This window comes from Exophiala spinifera (genome assembly GCF_000836115.1).
Source record: "Exophiala spinifera strain CBS 89968 unplaced genomic scaffold supercont1.3, whole genome shotgun sequence".
Taxonomy (NCBI): Eukaryota; Fungi; Ascomycota; class Eurotiomycetes; order Chaetothyriales; family Herpotrichiellaceae; genus Exophiala; species Exophiala spinifera.
Genome location: NW_015622515.1, coordinates 972,109 through 986,217, shown reverse-complemented (window position 1 = coordinate 986,217; position 14,109 = coordinate 972,109). Strand labels below are relative to the sequence as shown.

At 53.4% G+C, this 14,109-nt stretch overlaps 1 protein-coding gene across 1 annotated transcript; it reads right to left on the bottom strand.

The window, feature by feature from the left end:
• Positions 1-484: 484 nt before the first annotated feature.
• Positions 485-3,807, bottom strand: PV08_04106 (uncharacterized protein; the record flags this gene model as incomplete). Its single annotated transcript, XM_016378455.1, has 2 exons — positions 485-737; positions 791-3,807. 2 exons carry the CDS (start codon positions 3,805-3,807, stop codon positions 485-487), a joined length of 3,270 nt encoding a protein of 1,089 aa, XP_016237132.1.
• Positions 3,808-14,109: the final 10,302 nt, after the last annotated feature.

Below are 14,109 nucleotides of genomic sequence, written 5' to 3'. Positions count from 1 at the left end.
TGAGAGTCGTTGAATTAGAGGGTGATGGCAAAACACGCCTCGTACACTTTCGAGAAAGTGATCAATCGAACAGTGGCGAGAGTCGGCTTCATCCCAAGGGTATCCCAGGTTTGTGTTCTCAATCCCCTGCTCGCTTGGCCAACTTTGTCATCTTGGCTAAAATGACGAAGTCGCCTTCTGCCCACTCCTCTCGCACCCAGGAACATCTTCGATGTGCCTCACACTCGTTGTTGGACACCAATACAGTCATTCCCTCACAGACACACACACACACACCAGTGACAAAAACAGACACACCTCGATGCGTGCCACCCAGGTTCGGTCGTCTCGATATTTCATAAACTCCATGGTATGACCAAAATGCCAGACATGTACATGCCAAACGCTTCAATGCTGCCACCGCTCAAATTGGGAGGATTGTTTCCACCAGAAAAAGCAACTTAGATCAGATTCCATATGTTAACAAAAATCGCCGCCCATATATCTATCGATTCGAGGAAAAGCTGGACGAGGTGCTGACACCAGGGTAAGATGTTGGCGGCCCAAACACCTTCGTCCGGACATGCTCCAGTATCTGGCGATCCTTGGCCAAAACTGGAGATATGGCTTCATTCTCTCTCAGGATCCGGATTGTACGATCATGTAGACGCTTCAGCGTGTATTCGTCGATCAACGAGTTCAATCCGGGGTGCCTTGCTGTGTATGTGGCATACAGCACAAGCATATTACCAAATTGTCTGCATCGAGTCAGCTCAAGCCTGCCACACGTCAGGGTCAGAGAAACACTTACGCATGGACTGTGCCAAAAATGTTGGTGACAATCAGACGACGAGGCACCTTGTCAAAACACGTCGTACTACGGATCGCGGCCTGAATACACATTTTTGCTGCACGGAGGAGATCCGGACTGATATAAGGCATTTCTGAAGGTTGGCGGGGGGGCTGATGGTCGCCTACGCTCGTATATGAAGCGGAAGGTGACGTGAGCTCTGAGTTGCCATAGCCCGCAGGAGACTCATCCGAGTGGTCTTTCAGCAAACCTTCACTGATCAAAAGAGCGTAATGTACTGCTGGTCGCCAAACAATGTATTTGCCTCCGTAATACTTACCCCTCATTCGGGCCGTGTTGATGTCCGGGCTTTCGTGGTCGTCGTCGCTCCATTGCCAATTGCTGAGAATTGTTCGCCAATTCTCCAGGTTCTCGTCCAAGACGCCCATAATAGTAATGCTGGGCCTGGTACTAGGATCTTTCGACTGTCGGTAGAGCGTGGAGTGCACACTATTCATCGTCATCCGCAACTGAATCTGGTACAGGTAGAAACGCACGATATCGTCGGCATTCGACGTCCCATCAAGACCATGCTCTAGGGTCACGCTCGTAGGCATGTCCTTGTGCTGTGAGCTTTCGAAGCGGGTGATACCGCTAAGAGGAAGATCCATCTCCGCCGCAATGTCACTCTCGAGCTGCAAGCATGACCAGAATGCAAAGTTGATCAGGTTTCGTCGATTGGGTTTGATTGTTCGCTCTTTGTAAGGCCTGGATTCTATCAGAATCTGAGCTGCCATACAAGCCTTCATGATGTATTCGTAGCTCGGGATTATGCGCGCGAGCTGGCCCATATACAGACCTGCCAAAAGGTTGGCTTGAATGTACGATACATCAGTGCCGCCTGGAAGTTCACCGAGGATATCCGCCGCCTTCGCGAAATACGCCAGTCCAGGGATGGCATCCATGTTCTTGCCTTGAGGATTTGCAGGGCTGGATATGCTCATGACGTTGGTCCCGTTCAAATTTGATTGGGCGTTAAAGGGTGATGTCGGTGCAGACATTGGCATTGGCAAGTCAGAATACAAAGCACCATGAGGAGTAGAAGTGCGCATGCTAGTGGTCGTTGCTGGCCCCGGGAGCGGCTCCCGATACGAACAAACCTTGCCTAAAGCTATAACCAGTAGCACAATGGCATTTGCAACCGAATGTTCGATGAGAGGCACTCCGGTGGAAAGTGGTCTACCCTGCGGGCGGCTGTTGATATGATTTGATGTATGCTCCTCCATCGGAGTAGGAGATTCGGTCATCTCTCGCTTCCGCTTGGTACCAATGGTAGCAGCAGTGTGTGGTGTACTGCGGACATCCCAGCTGTATTTGCGTTTGAAGGTGTGGATCATGTGGCGGATGACTCTAGGTTCTAGAAATGGATGGAGAATGTGCATGTGGTCCATGTAGCTTCGGAAATACCGGTCGACAGCATCGGAATCGAGCATGAGCCCCCCGTGAGGGCTTACACCACCTGGATGATCTCGCACAGCATGAGGATTATTGGGGATCGAGGACGGGGTCGGTGCGTGTATCTGACCGGTTCCCCAGACGCCATGCGGTGAAGAGGACGTTTCCTCATCGATCCGGCGACCGTCTGAAGAAGTACTACCAGCTGGGCTTGGAGCACCCTCATGCCCATCATTCTTGTCTTCCCCTTCCCCAGATCCATAAAGGCGCAACAAGCCTCGACCAGTCTCTTCGTCAATAACGTACGACGCCGTGATTCGAGGTGGAATGAGCTTCTTGATAGAAGGCCAATTAAGAAGGTTCTGGGCTGCTGTAGTATGTTTCAGCGGCAAGGTAAGTTCGAAGTTCTCCCTCTCTCCTTCTCCTGTTTGCACGGTGGAAGTTTTCGGCTGCACCTGCGGTCGTCTCGTTGACTGAGCGTCCGAGCTCTCTCCTCTACGGAAGGGATATGCTGGATCAGGAGGGTTGTGGGTAACCGTTGACTGCTGTTGTTGTCGCAAGCCAGCGTCCAGTTGCTCATCTGGCGTAGGCGCGGCGACAACCTCGGACTGTTGCTTCTGCTGCAATGTATTCAGCAATTGATTGATTTTCTCGGCTTGGGCCTGCTGAAGCTCGGCTTGAGCTTTCTGGTTTTGGATGAGCATTTCGATGTTCCCGCTCATCGTCTCCAACTTATCGGTTATGTTGAGTATCTGTTTCTCTGACTTCTGGGGGGGCACCTCTCGGTAGGTACACTTCAGACCGTTGTCCTTGCAATGCTGACACTCTGGTCGACCTTCGTCACATTTCGCTTTCCGTTGTCTACACGAATCGCATGCTTGTGCAGCTCGCACAGGCTTCCTTCTCTGCTGGTAGTTTGGATCGTAATAAGGAGGCTGCACATAAGGCCCTGGGGTCGCCGGTGGTCCTGCTGAAGGAGGTCCGTAAGGTCCAGGTGGTCCGGGAGGCTGGCTGGGCATCATGTCATGGCCTGTCACCACGTGAAGCGGCTGATGAGTCCCGTTGGGCTGGTTCTCGGGGCCAGAATAGGCATGATGGGGTGCTCGGTAGTCCTGAGGAGGTTGATAATATGGAGGTTCGTGGGGAGCACTCACAGGGTGATATGGAGGACGATTGAGTTCAGCGGGAGATCTCGTGGGACCAGATACACTTCCTGGACGTCCGTATCCCGGGTCCGGGGGGTAGCTTGGAGTCTCTCTTCCTGGAGGGGGCGGCGGTGGAGGGGGAGGCGGATATGATTGACTTGGAGGCGGATACGGTTGCTGATGGCCAAGATCTGGCGGGGGTGGTCGATGTTCAGAGGGCTCACTATTCGTATATGGCGACGGAGCCGGATTCCAGGCTGGGGCTGGTGGTGGCATCGCTGCGGCTTGAGATTGATGATAGCTGTGTAACGGAGGGGTCTCGGCTGGCGGCATGCGGTGGACAGCGCCTGGTGGTGGTGGTGGTGGTGGTAGTGGAAGCGACGGAGGATATGGATTGGATCGTTCGTGCTTTACATCCACGTCACTAATATCATCCATTCTCAACCTCCGATCCTGCGTGCAGCGAACAAGCCTGTACCTCCCACGTCTCTATACCCAATGGAACGTGGTACAACAAATGACGCATGACCCTATGCACAATCAATGGTGGAAAGCGCGCTCAACAGGAAAGGCTCATGGCAAACCGTTATACTACGTTTGCACCAGGCTGCATGCGACTCCTGTTGTTGCACCTTGTGACCGATGGTGCAGGCAGGCTGCAGGGAGGTCCAATTGCGAACAGTAGCAATCAACAGAGGGCGTTGGTTGGTGGGCAGAATGACAATGCCAAATGGCGCAAATGGCGGGGTTTGCTTTCCTTTCGGCGCAACGAGGTCTCTTCTGGACAGCAAACCCGCAGGGACGCAGCGCACTCGAATAGTTGATGATAGAAAGTCGGCTTCAGGCCCGATGTTGACTCGACGACTTGGACGAGTCGTAAGTAGGTCTGCTCAAGGTTATGGCGGCCCAAGACAAGAGAAAGCAAACACAACAGCCCACCCAAACAATCAAGTCAAAATAGGGTCGCAAGACGGATTTTGATCCGGATGGAAGAAGTTGGATTGTAAATTGATTGCGAGGTGGTTGAGAAGGCGGTTTGATGTTTGCGATACGGAAAAGTCCTAGTCCAGGAAGTCGTCACCCGTCGAAGACCAGGGCCCAGTGGTCCAGAATAGCTTTCGGGCGCAACGGTTATGGCGGTGCGAAATTGAGTTCTGTTGGGCAGCAATATCTATACTCGAGCCGGCGCCGAGGCGGTTGTTTGCAAGAGTCGTTCAGGACCCGTAGGTGTAGGGTCCTATTGTATGCACGGGCGAATGGTGAGAAGAGAAGACAGCTGAGGTGCTGATCTTAGAAAGTCCCAGGTACCGTCGACGCCTGAAAGTCGTCAGCTCCGGGGGATTCGAGATGGCAATGATCGTCAGTCCTCTCAAAAGTAGGCGGAGTGATGCGAAGAAGGCGAGGCAAAGCTGGAGAACGTTAGAAACAAAGGATGCTCTCTTGAAATGTCGATCACGACAAGAGAGGGACTTTCGGGTTTGAGCGTCGGCTCGCAGGTCGCTAGAGAGTTGGACGGAGATGGCTGTAGGGGCACCAAGCCAGGTATGCCGCGTCGGTTGACGGCTCCCTAGAGAGCAAATGCCGTTGCAGGGCTAGGGATTGGCGGATCAGGGCGGGGGGGCTTTAGAAGACGGTCTATGACGGCTCTTGCAGGCGGAAAATCATGGGCCAAGGTCAGCGCGCGACGTGTGACCTGCTGAGGGCGGAATTTACTAGTGAGGCGATTCGAGGGTCGCGAGCTGGGGGGAGGGCACTCGAGAGTCAAGAGGAATTAAGTAAGGCCCAGTGCGCCGACTGAAGGCGAAGGAGACAGCCTAAAGTCGCTGCCCCCTGTCAAGCGTGGTGGCCTAGCGGCCATGGAGCCACCCAGAGTTTTGGTACCTGGTCCGGCGGTGCGTCCAGGTGGGAGCCAGTCACAGCCCAGGCAGGCTTTGCGAAATGAGGCGCAAAGCGAGCCTCGGAAAAATCCACAAAGTGAGCGGTGCCGTAATGGTGCAGCAGTGGGCCACCCGAGCTTTGCTTCCCGATGAGCGATGACTGACAGAGTCGATGATGTCGACGAGCAAGAGACGGGCCAGCCGACGGAAGTGCCAGACTAGACGGTCGACCAGGCGTGGGGAGGCGTGACAAGGGTACGGTATGGTCCAGGACGGATCAGGTCGCAGAGGGACGTTGCAGCTTCGGACAATGCTCGTATTGTACAGATTACTCGTAGGAGGTCGATTGGAGTGGGTGCGTAGGTAGCTTGAGGCAAAAGACAGACAAGAGCTTGTCAGAGGAAATAGTGGGATTGTCAAGCGGAACGGCCAGCAGTTGGCCAGCGCTTCCCGAGTTCAAGTACAATAGGAGGAGGACTGGGAGGAAGAGGATCGTGGGTACCAGGACCACGGGTGGGATATTGTACAAGTACAAGTCGAGCATCCTCTGGGTTACAGTACATACTGTAGCCGACAGGGAGCAGCTCCGGGAAACGAAAGAAGTGGGATTGCATATCGAGACGGAAGCACCAGCCCATGTTCTACATCTTATTCCCTGGAGACAGATCTCGGTAAACTGTGTGATGAACGTACCGGTGCAGCGGTGCCAGGGTTGGTGTTCTCTTTGAGGCAGTTGTTCGATAGACCTGATCCCACTCGCTCTGTTTGTGGACTGCCGTTGTACCTTGTACAGTATGTTTGGGCCCTGGACCACCTCTTGACCAAGTCTTCAAGCGCTACCGACAGCAATATGTAGGTAGAGAGGAAGCCAAGTCTTGTGCTCGGATGAGGGCCGCAAGGCATTACCGCCACCACGGTTGTCGTCCGAGTTTAGGCGTGTGGAAGGGAGGGAAGGCCCGGCAAGAACCTTGGAACAAAGCGTCGAGCAGACGCACGCACCGGCCGCTGTTGTCACTTGTATCGTATTGTCTTGTATTGTGGACCAGGGGCAAAGTTGGGGTTCGTGACGCTCTGTGGCAGCTTCAACTCGAGCCGAAAGAGAAGGTGGGCGGTACTTTCAATGCCTGGCGCAGTGCAGTGGGCGAAGTGGGCGGAGGCGAGGGCGAGTGCGCAGGGCACCCTCATGGTGGCACTAAGTGCCTACCTAGCTAGATACCTACCATACCTGAGGTAGATAGGTACCTAGATAGGTAGATAGGTAGATACCTAAGTAGGGACACAAGGTACCTCCAGGTACTGTGGGTGTTGACAGGTACAGCTGGACGCGACACCTGCCTAAGGTAAGGGAGGTATTTCGCAAGGGCCGTGACTGGGAGAAAGACGACAGGCACTGCTTACGGTTTACCTTAGGTATCTAGTTAGACCTGTATGTGACTCGTACGCTCTGCTCCGACGGCCGTTCCTAACTACTGTAGTGACCATACTGTAGTAGTAACAGTATCTAGCGAACGGCCCTATACCCTCCCCCCTTCTACTAATCTACCAGACACACAAAGACAGCCTCAGCCCTCGTACTCGCTACCTGTTGTAAGGTAACCACAAGCCACCGAGGACTCCCGTATACGAGTAGTAGTGTCAGTATCTGGCTCTATCGAGTGCCTAGGTAGGTAAGATCTGCTATTCCAGCACCCTGCACTAGCATCTTTAACTTTGAAGCAGTCTTGTACTTAGTGCCAGAACCCAGTTCCTCCTTCGTCGTAGTCCGTACCTCCCTCAATAATGACGCCGAAATGAATCGTCCCCGATCATCTCAGGATGTGCCCTTGGATTTAATTCCCTAAACTTAAGCCGCCGCAAGCCTGCAAGCCCGATCCCCATTTTCGTGCTCGGTCCCTGATTCCTGCTCTCCCTACCTAAGGTAGCGACTAGTTGTATCATGTATGGGTCCCGTGGCATGTTTTAGGTCTATCTTGACCGCCAGTGCCTCTTGCAACCTCTCACTCGCCTCTTTGCATGAGGTGCTCGCCTACCGCTCTCCTTTCCTACGTGAGCATTGGCTGCGGTGCGCTCGAGACTACGACAAGGGCTGAAGCCGCACCCACTTGAGTCGGAATATTCCTCCTCTTCTTTGCTTACCCATATAGGTCCGGATTACCTGCTTGCCACATGATGGTCCGAGCAGGCACACTAAGCCTGGGATAGGTATCTACACCTGAGATTCAGCTGGCAAACTGCACAGTGACATCTGTCTTGACAAAACCACACCGTTGACCGCCCCTGCACAAACCCAAGCCAGCTGTTTCCCCTCGACCAGACCTCTTTGACGTGCACCAGTAGACAGACACACGGACGATGAAGCGATACGGTGAACCCGGCTGCTGGGCTTACCCCCAAGTGGGCCGCCATTAAACTCCCACTAATCGATTGGGCCTTCACCCATCGTCGACCACCTCAAATGTCGATGCTAATTATTCAAGCCCTTTCGTCTGCAATCAACAACCCTCATCCAAGGGAGGTGAATGCTTGATCGGCACATACGGAATTATAGGACGGTGTAACCATGTTCGAGCTTTCCGCCACTTCGAGATTCTTCGAATAGACTCTGGCCTCAGGTCACTCGTACAGCATGCTATTTCTGGAGAGACCGTGGCCAACCACCCGAACTGAGAATCATTGCTACAACGGCAGGGTCAAGCCGCCGACTCTGTCACAGCAACGGCCAGCCCTCTTTCCAGATATGGTACATCAATAAACAGTAAAGCGCGTGAAATATCGTCGTTAATAATCGCCTCCGTGTTTGTATTGTATCAACTACTCGTCCTCGGAAGAAGGGACTTGTGTAATTGTGGGCCCTTTCGGGCGGTGGCCACTTGCCAGAGCCTCACCAGTCTCGAATACGTGTTTGCATCTCTGCGATGTCTTCATGGGAAAGCGCCGAAGGTGAATGTGGCATCTGTCTGGAGCACCCTGCGTCTTGTGGGCACTGTTCGCATGGGAATGTCCTCGCCTTGCATTGGTGGTGAAACAAAGGCTCATTCTTTCCTGCTTGAGCTAACCTCTTCGAATGCTCAACACGAAGTCATCATCACTAAGCCGAGCGGTCGCAAATGCCTAATCTGTCGTGCTTTGTTCGTTTCACTGAGGCTTTGTCCAATGGTTTCGGAGACATTTGACTTCCGGTGCGCCGCAATATGCCGCCGCCTCCCTTCCTGGGTCTTCCCACAATGCATCTGGCGAGGAGATTAGCTGTTCGGCTAGAGTAGAGTGCTGGACAGCTAGTTCAGCCTTCCAGGCGGGCAGCGTCTCAGACTAGCATGAGCGGGCCATCGTGACAGATTTGTACTGTAGATGGGATCTGACGCGGTGCGCAAGACAGTACAGTGAGTGGGGCCTACGTCCAGTCGCACATACTGTATGTCCGACCGAGGGACCCATCCAAAATGTTTCGAAGTCGACATGTTCGGTTGCCTCTTTGGGCTCTGTATTCTTAGTACAGGCTAGTGCCTCTGACACTTCGCCAAATCGTTGATGGATTTGGGCGACCGGAACCGCTCGTTCTCTAACTAGTGCAAACCTTGGAAACATAGTGTGGGAAAGAAGCTCGAGGAGGTCGCTCTCTGGTGACGATGTATTGCTGGAGGATGAGTGAGCATTGAGTTTACTCGTCAGCGTCGGACAGTTGTCTTGCAAGCAAAGATGTGGATAAGGGGCGACATAATCGCCGAAACATCCCTTTCCACGGCGATGCTCCCTTAGAGTTCCTTTGACAGCGTTCCCCCCCGGCCCCCCGCTGGACCGACCGGCCACGTGGTGACCAAAGCCCCGGGATTATGGCCGGGTCAAGCCTAGTGATCCCGAGAGCCTAGGGGCCTCTCCCCTATCGTAGTCGAGATGCCCAGTGCACAGGGTCATTTCCGTGGTGAGGCAACGCGCGGGACGTGGACGGCACCTCGTCCCGTTTCGGGGGCGTTTCCCGCCCTCTAGCACCGTGCATATCGTGGTGAAGCGTGCATATCATGGCTGAAGCATGCATAAGCCCAGGCTTTCTGTGGCTGGCCGCCGGTGACGATATTTATGCCACTGACTGTGACACATAGCTAGAGCTCAGTGAATCAACCGGGCGATGATGGTTCGGGCTAGCTGAACAGACTTCAACGGCACAATTAGAAAGATAAGGATCAAGAGTCCAAACAAACTACAACATTCGGAGCGTCTCATTTCCCCAAGGCTGAAAATCCTGGCGCAGGACTTGCATCGGACGTCGGCATGTTCCATCACTTTTACGTGATGTCTTGCCGTAAAACAAAGTCATGGCAGTGTAAATCGCGCGCAGTGTGAAGGAATTCTTGTCTCTTGGGAGACCCTGTGAAGCAAATCTCTCCTCTACATCTTGCGTATCGCTGTCGCTAGCACTGAAAGCCCAGGCCATAGGTGTCGACGCCTGTCGTTCTCCTGATAATGTAAGGTTGCTGTCGCAAATGGATAATCACAAGGACCAGGAGACGGGGGATCTTGGTCCCAGCATCCCCGTCCAAGAGTGGTCCCGACTCCCGATTCCATGACTTTCTAGAAGCCGTTCCGTGGCTTGCATCGGCTTCTGAAGCCTTCGAAATGCCTTCTTCAGCCTAGCTAGCATCGACGCCAGCGTCAAACAATGACACGCCCCACGCACCATGGCGTGCAATGTGACATTCATCGCGCAGAACCACAGTCTAACAGACTCCTAATAGACTCCATGCGATCCTGCCGAAATGAAGGACGCGGGAAAACTCCCACGAAAGCACACTGTCATGATCAAGCACCGCATGTATGATGTTACAGTGTCTCCGATGAAGCCAAACCCACTGGGTATTGCCCTCTCCTGCACGTTGCAACAGACCCGGGGTTGGCTAGCGTGAAACAAGGGTATCTTCTGCAAATGCTCAGAAGATTCAAGACCCCTAGCGATCGGCTCGTTTGAGCGACTAGCGTTGGGTGTCAATGCAGCAAGCGAGGTTGGTCAGACTTCCCTTTGGCAGAGTCCCGGAGCCGGCACATGCAACACCTGCAACACCTGCAGAGCTAGCCAGAACATGTTGGCGAAACCACGACTCTGGCGAAGTCTCGACCATGACTAGGCACTTTCAACGATGGGTTGCAACCTGGAACATTACTTCCAAACGTGGTAAGCGGCGTGCGTGGCTGTTTTCATGTCTTCGAGATCGACAGGCTTTGGAATGGAACGGCTCGCTTTGCAGGCTTTGACATGCGTGTTGTAGGTACAGGGATGTTCTGCCGGCTGCTATAGGAAGTGGTCGCTACAGTTCCACGAGTATGGGCAGTGGATGCTGTATGAGGCCTCCATAGCAGAACATCCTTACCTACTGAGATATTCTGGAGCGTTTGCTCCATCGCAACATCTGCTGGTGTCGATCCGGTATTGATGCCCAACAGGCTCCGCGACGACCGAGATTGACCGGAGGTGCTCAGTTAAATCCACCGAGGCAAGGGTCAAACAGACATAACGAATTGGAGCCGTGGAAGGAGGACGTTTTCTATTTTGCGGTGAGTCGGTGACACATGCTCACCTTCGCCTCGGTCCAAATCCCCAGCTTGTGGAATGGACGAGACCTTCGCCAGGATAAAGCTGTAAAGAAAACGTAAGGAAGTTGAGGATTCGCAATCGGAGAGAATGCAGGAGCTGGAAATGAATCAGCCCGTGCCAGCATGATACTGAGATCGTTGTTAACAGTGCCCTTAGGATGAAGTATTGTACGGAGAACAATACTTTACAAGTCGGTAATGGAAGTGGCCAACTGCGTGGGAGGTTGAGGGTCGGTTTCGGAGGCCCAGATTGTTTGCCATAAGGTAGGACCAAAGGCCATTTTGGCTCAGGCAGCTTATAGGCGGCGACTCGGGGTACCTGCTCGCAGGCTCTGGGCGGTTTCTGGAGGGGAGACGCCTAGAGAGCCTTACCTGGAGGAGCCTGAGGTGAGCAGCCTACAGGTAGCAGGTATGTCTGGAAACTAAACCGAAGGCTGCCAAGAGCCTACACCACATCACATCCCTCACCGTCTACCGGGAACACAGCCTCACTGACCAGGATGGTACTCGTCCCATCGCAAACGCAAGGTACTTACAACAGACCCAGGCGTCACTCGACGAGTCAGGCATGAGAGAGCGACAGCGATCGTCGTGCAGAGCGAGCTGATCTATTACAACGATAGCCAGAGTTGGTCGCGCCGATCTTGCCTCGCCTACATGCCTCACCCCGCCACATGTCCCAGCTATTGGAGTTCAATCTCCTCCAGAGGGGCCGCGATGACAGTTTCTCAGAGACATTGCAATTTGCAGGGGACGAAGTCGGAGTGACTCCTCGAGCACCACATGACCATGATCAACGTCCCCATGTCGACCAGTCCCCTTGCAGTGTGAGCGCGAATGACTCAAAGCAGTCTTACTCCGAAACGGCCACTTGCAAACCAAAATTAATCAACCGTACTTTCATCACATCCGCTATGGCGAACGGCGCCTCCCGAGCCGATCAAGAAAGAAATCCCAAATCCAAGGGTCAAGACCCCATCGTCTACTCGTATCGAGCGCCAGGCCATGTCGGTGAAGCGATCCATTCCGGGACCATCCCTTCTCTCCTGCAACGCTTTTGAGTCTTTTCAGCGGTCACAGACAGAAGAGCGACAATGTCCAGTTTGAGTCAAAGGTTCAGATACCGCCGGTGTGGCAAGGCTTGCCGTCCATCCAGAAGACCTGACAGCTGTCAACGCCACCGGGGTCTGTAGATAGAGCAAGAAAGGTATGATGAGCGAGATGGAAGCAAACACCCTACGACGCTACAAGAAACCTAGGCCCCATGTCTGCTGCACCTCCGAGGAGTCTCTTCCCTGGGATAGAGACAAGCCCTTGTGATCCGCGCTCCAGAAGCCATGTTTGCTTCCCTCTCCCAGGAATGGAGTCCTTTTCAAAATCACGCCCTTCAGTTCTTGTCACGTCGATTCATCACATCGCGTAGCATCAAATCACGGAAACAGCAGTCGAGAGACCACGATTGGACTGTCGGGCACCCAGGCGAACGACTCCGCACCCCCGTGTGGGAAGCTACTACTTCAATTCGCGATCCGAACTTTCGGATCTCACTCGCCTCGATGAATATGTCTCCAACAAAGTTAACTGTCCGTGGCACCCCGTACCCATGTGTGTGCACGACATTATTATTCGAAACTCCACGCGCACCATCCCCGTGTCCCTATTCGCATGCAATGCGCATGCACATGTACATGCATGGGTGCCATCCCGCCAAGTTTTGCGAAACCTCGGCCACCCGAGCCTCGCTGAATCTACTACTGTAGACACCGGAAAACAGAAATCTGACCAGTTCGATTATTATTGTTACTGGTCCGGAACTGATACCCAAGGGTCTCTGCTTTGGGCCACGCCGATGTATAACAAATATCCAAAAAGCCCGCAGGGACAGACAGGAGGCCTTCGTGAGCCCCCACATGGAGATGGATACGCTGTCGAGTCGAGACTGGGGGGTGCAGTAGCCAGTTAAGTTACCAATGGGCCGGTCTGATGACGGTTGATGATTTTCCGGTGTTTTAACACCTGAGGGGCCTCCCAATCCGTGCTTTCGCTCGGATTGAATGGTACGGGGGGTGGCTATACGTAGCAGTTGACTATGAAACTATTGGCATTGACTTTGAAATTGACACTGTCTAGGGGACCGAACCCACGGCCACCGGGAGACGGACATTTGGAACCATCAGCAGCCAGGCTCCTTGTTTGTCGTAGAGGTTACGGGGGATATTTGGACAGGAGTGCCATACGAGGTATAATATACGGCGTTGCCCGCATAGATACGAGTAGCTGTGGCCTTGATTGAGCGGCCCAACTCAACAAAGTCCCAATGGGGATATTCGTCCAAATCCCGAAGGATCTCTGAGTCCGTATCACTATCACAATCACATTTTGGCCCCCTTATCCAGTATGAACTCCTTGACCAGCTTCAACGCCTCGACGGCGAAAGCCACCATGTTTGCATGCCTGTCGTTGCCACACTGGGTCGTGAGATCCTTGCTCAGCGCCCCTTTGTCGCTCACAACTGCCAATGCAACGTAGCCCCTGCGGTTAGATTCAGCCTTAGAGTCAGCAAAAACTGTTCTTTTCGATAACGGATATATTTTCCATCTCCCAATATTTTCCCCCAAGGGTACAAAGTACAGGGCAGGAATCACAAGGGCAGTGGAAATCCGGAAACCCGGTCTCGGGGTTTCGCCGAATGAAATCTCGGTTTCGGATTCAGTATTTTGGCCTGGGTCGTGGTCTGGGTCTCTGAGCTTCCCCCCCCTCTCTCTCTCTGAGTTTCTCTCGCGGAGCCAGTCTTTTCAGCTTTCCGGGGGGGAAACAAGTCACAAGACTGGAATGGGACCAGGCGAGGGAAGGGAAGGGAAGGGAATTGCGCAAACAAAGGTCCAATGTGTCGTGTTTGGGAAGTTCCCTTTGGTATCGAGTACGGATACGAAGATGGAGATGACCGTTTACGGACGACAGGGAGGTACTTACGGTTGCCTATTCGGGGCCTCTCCACCCGTTGGTCCAGCTGTTCCGCTCTGAAATTGTGTGAAGAAGTGAGTAAGTACGTGAGGTCAACGGAAAAGGTTTGCGCTCGAGGACGAGAAGAAGGAGGAGGAGGGGAAGGAGGCGGTGGTGGTGATGGCGCTGTCGATCCCAACCTCAACCGGAACGGAATGAATCAAAAACAAAAGGTCTGGAATTCAAAAACGGACAATCAAAAACGGACAATCAAAAAGGGACAATCAAAAACGGACAATCAAAAACGGACAATCAAAAACGGACAATCAAAAACGGA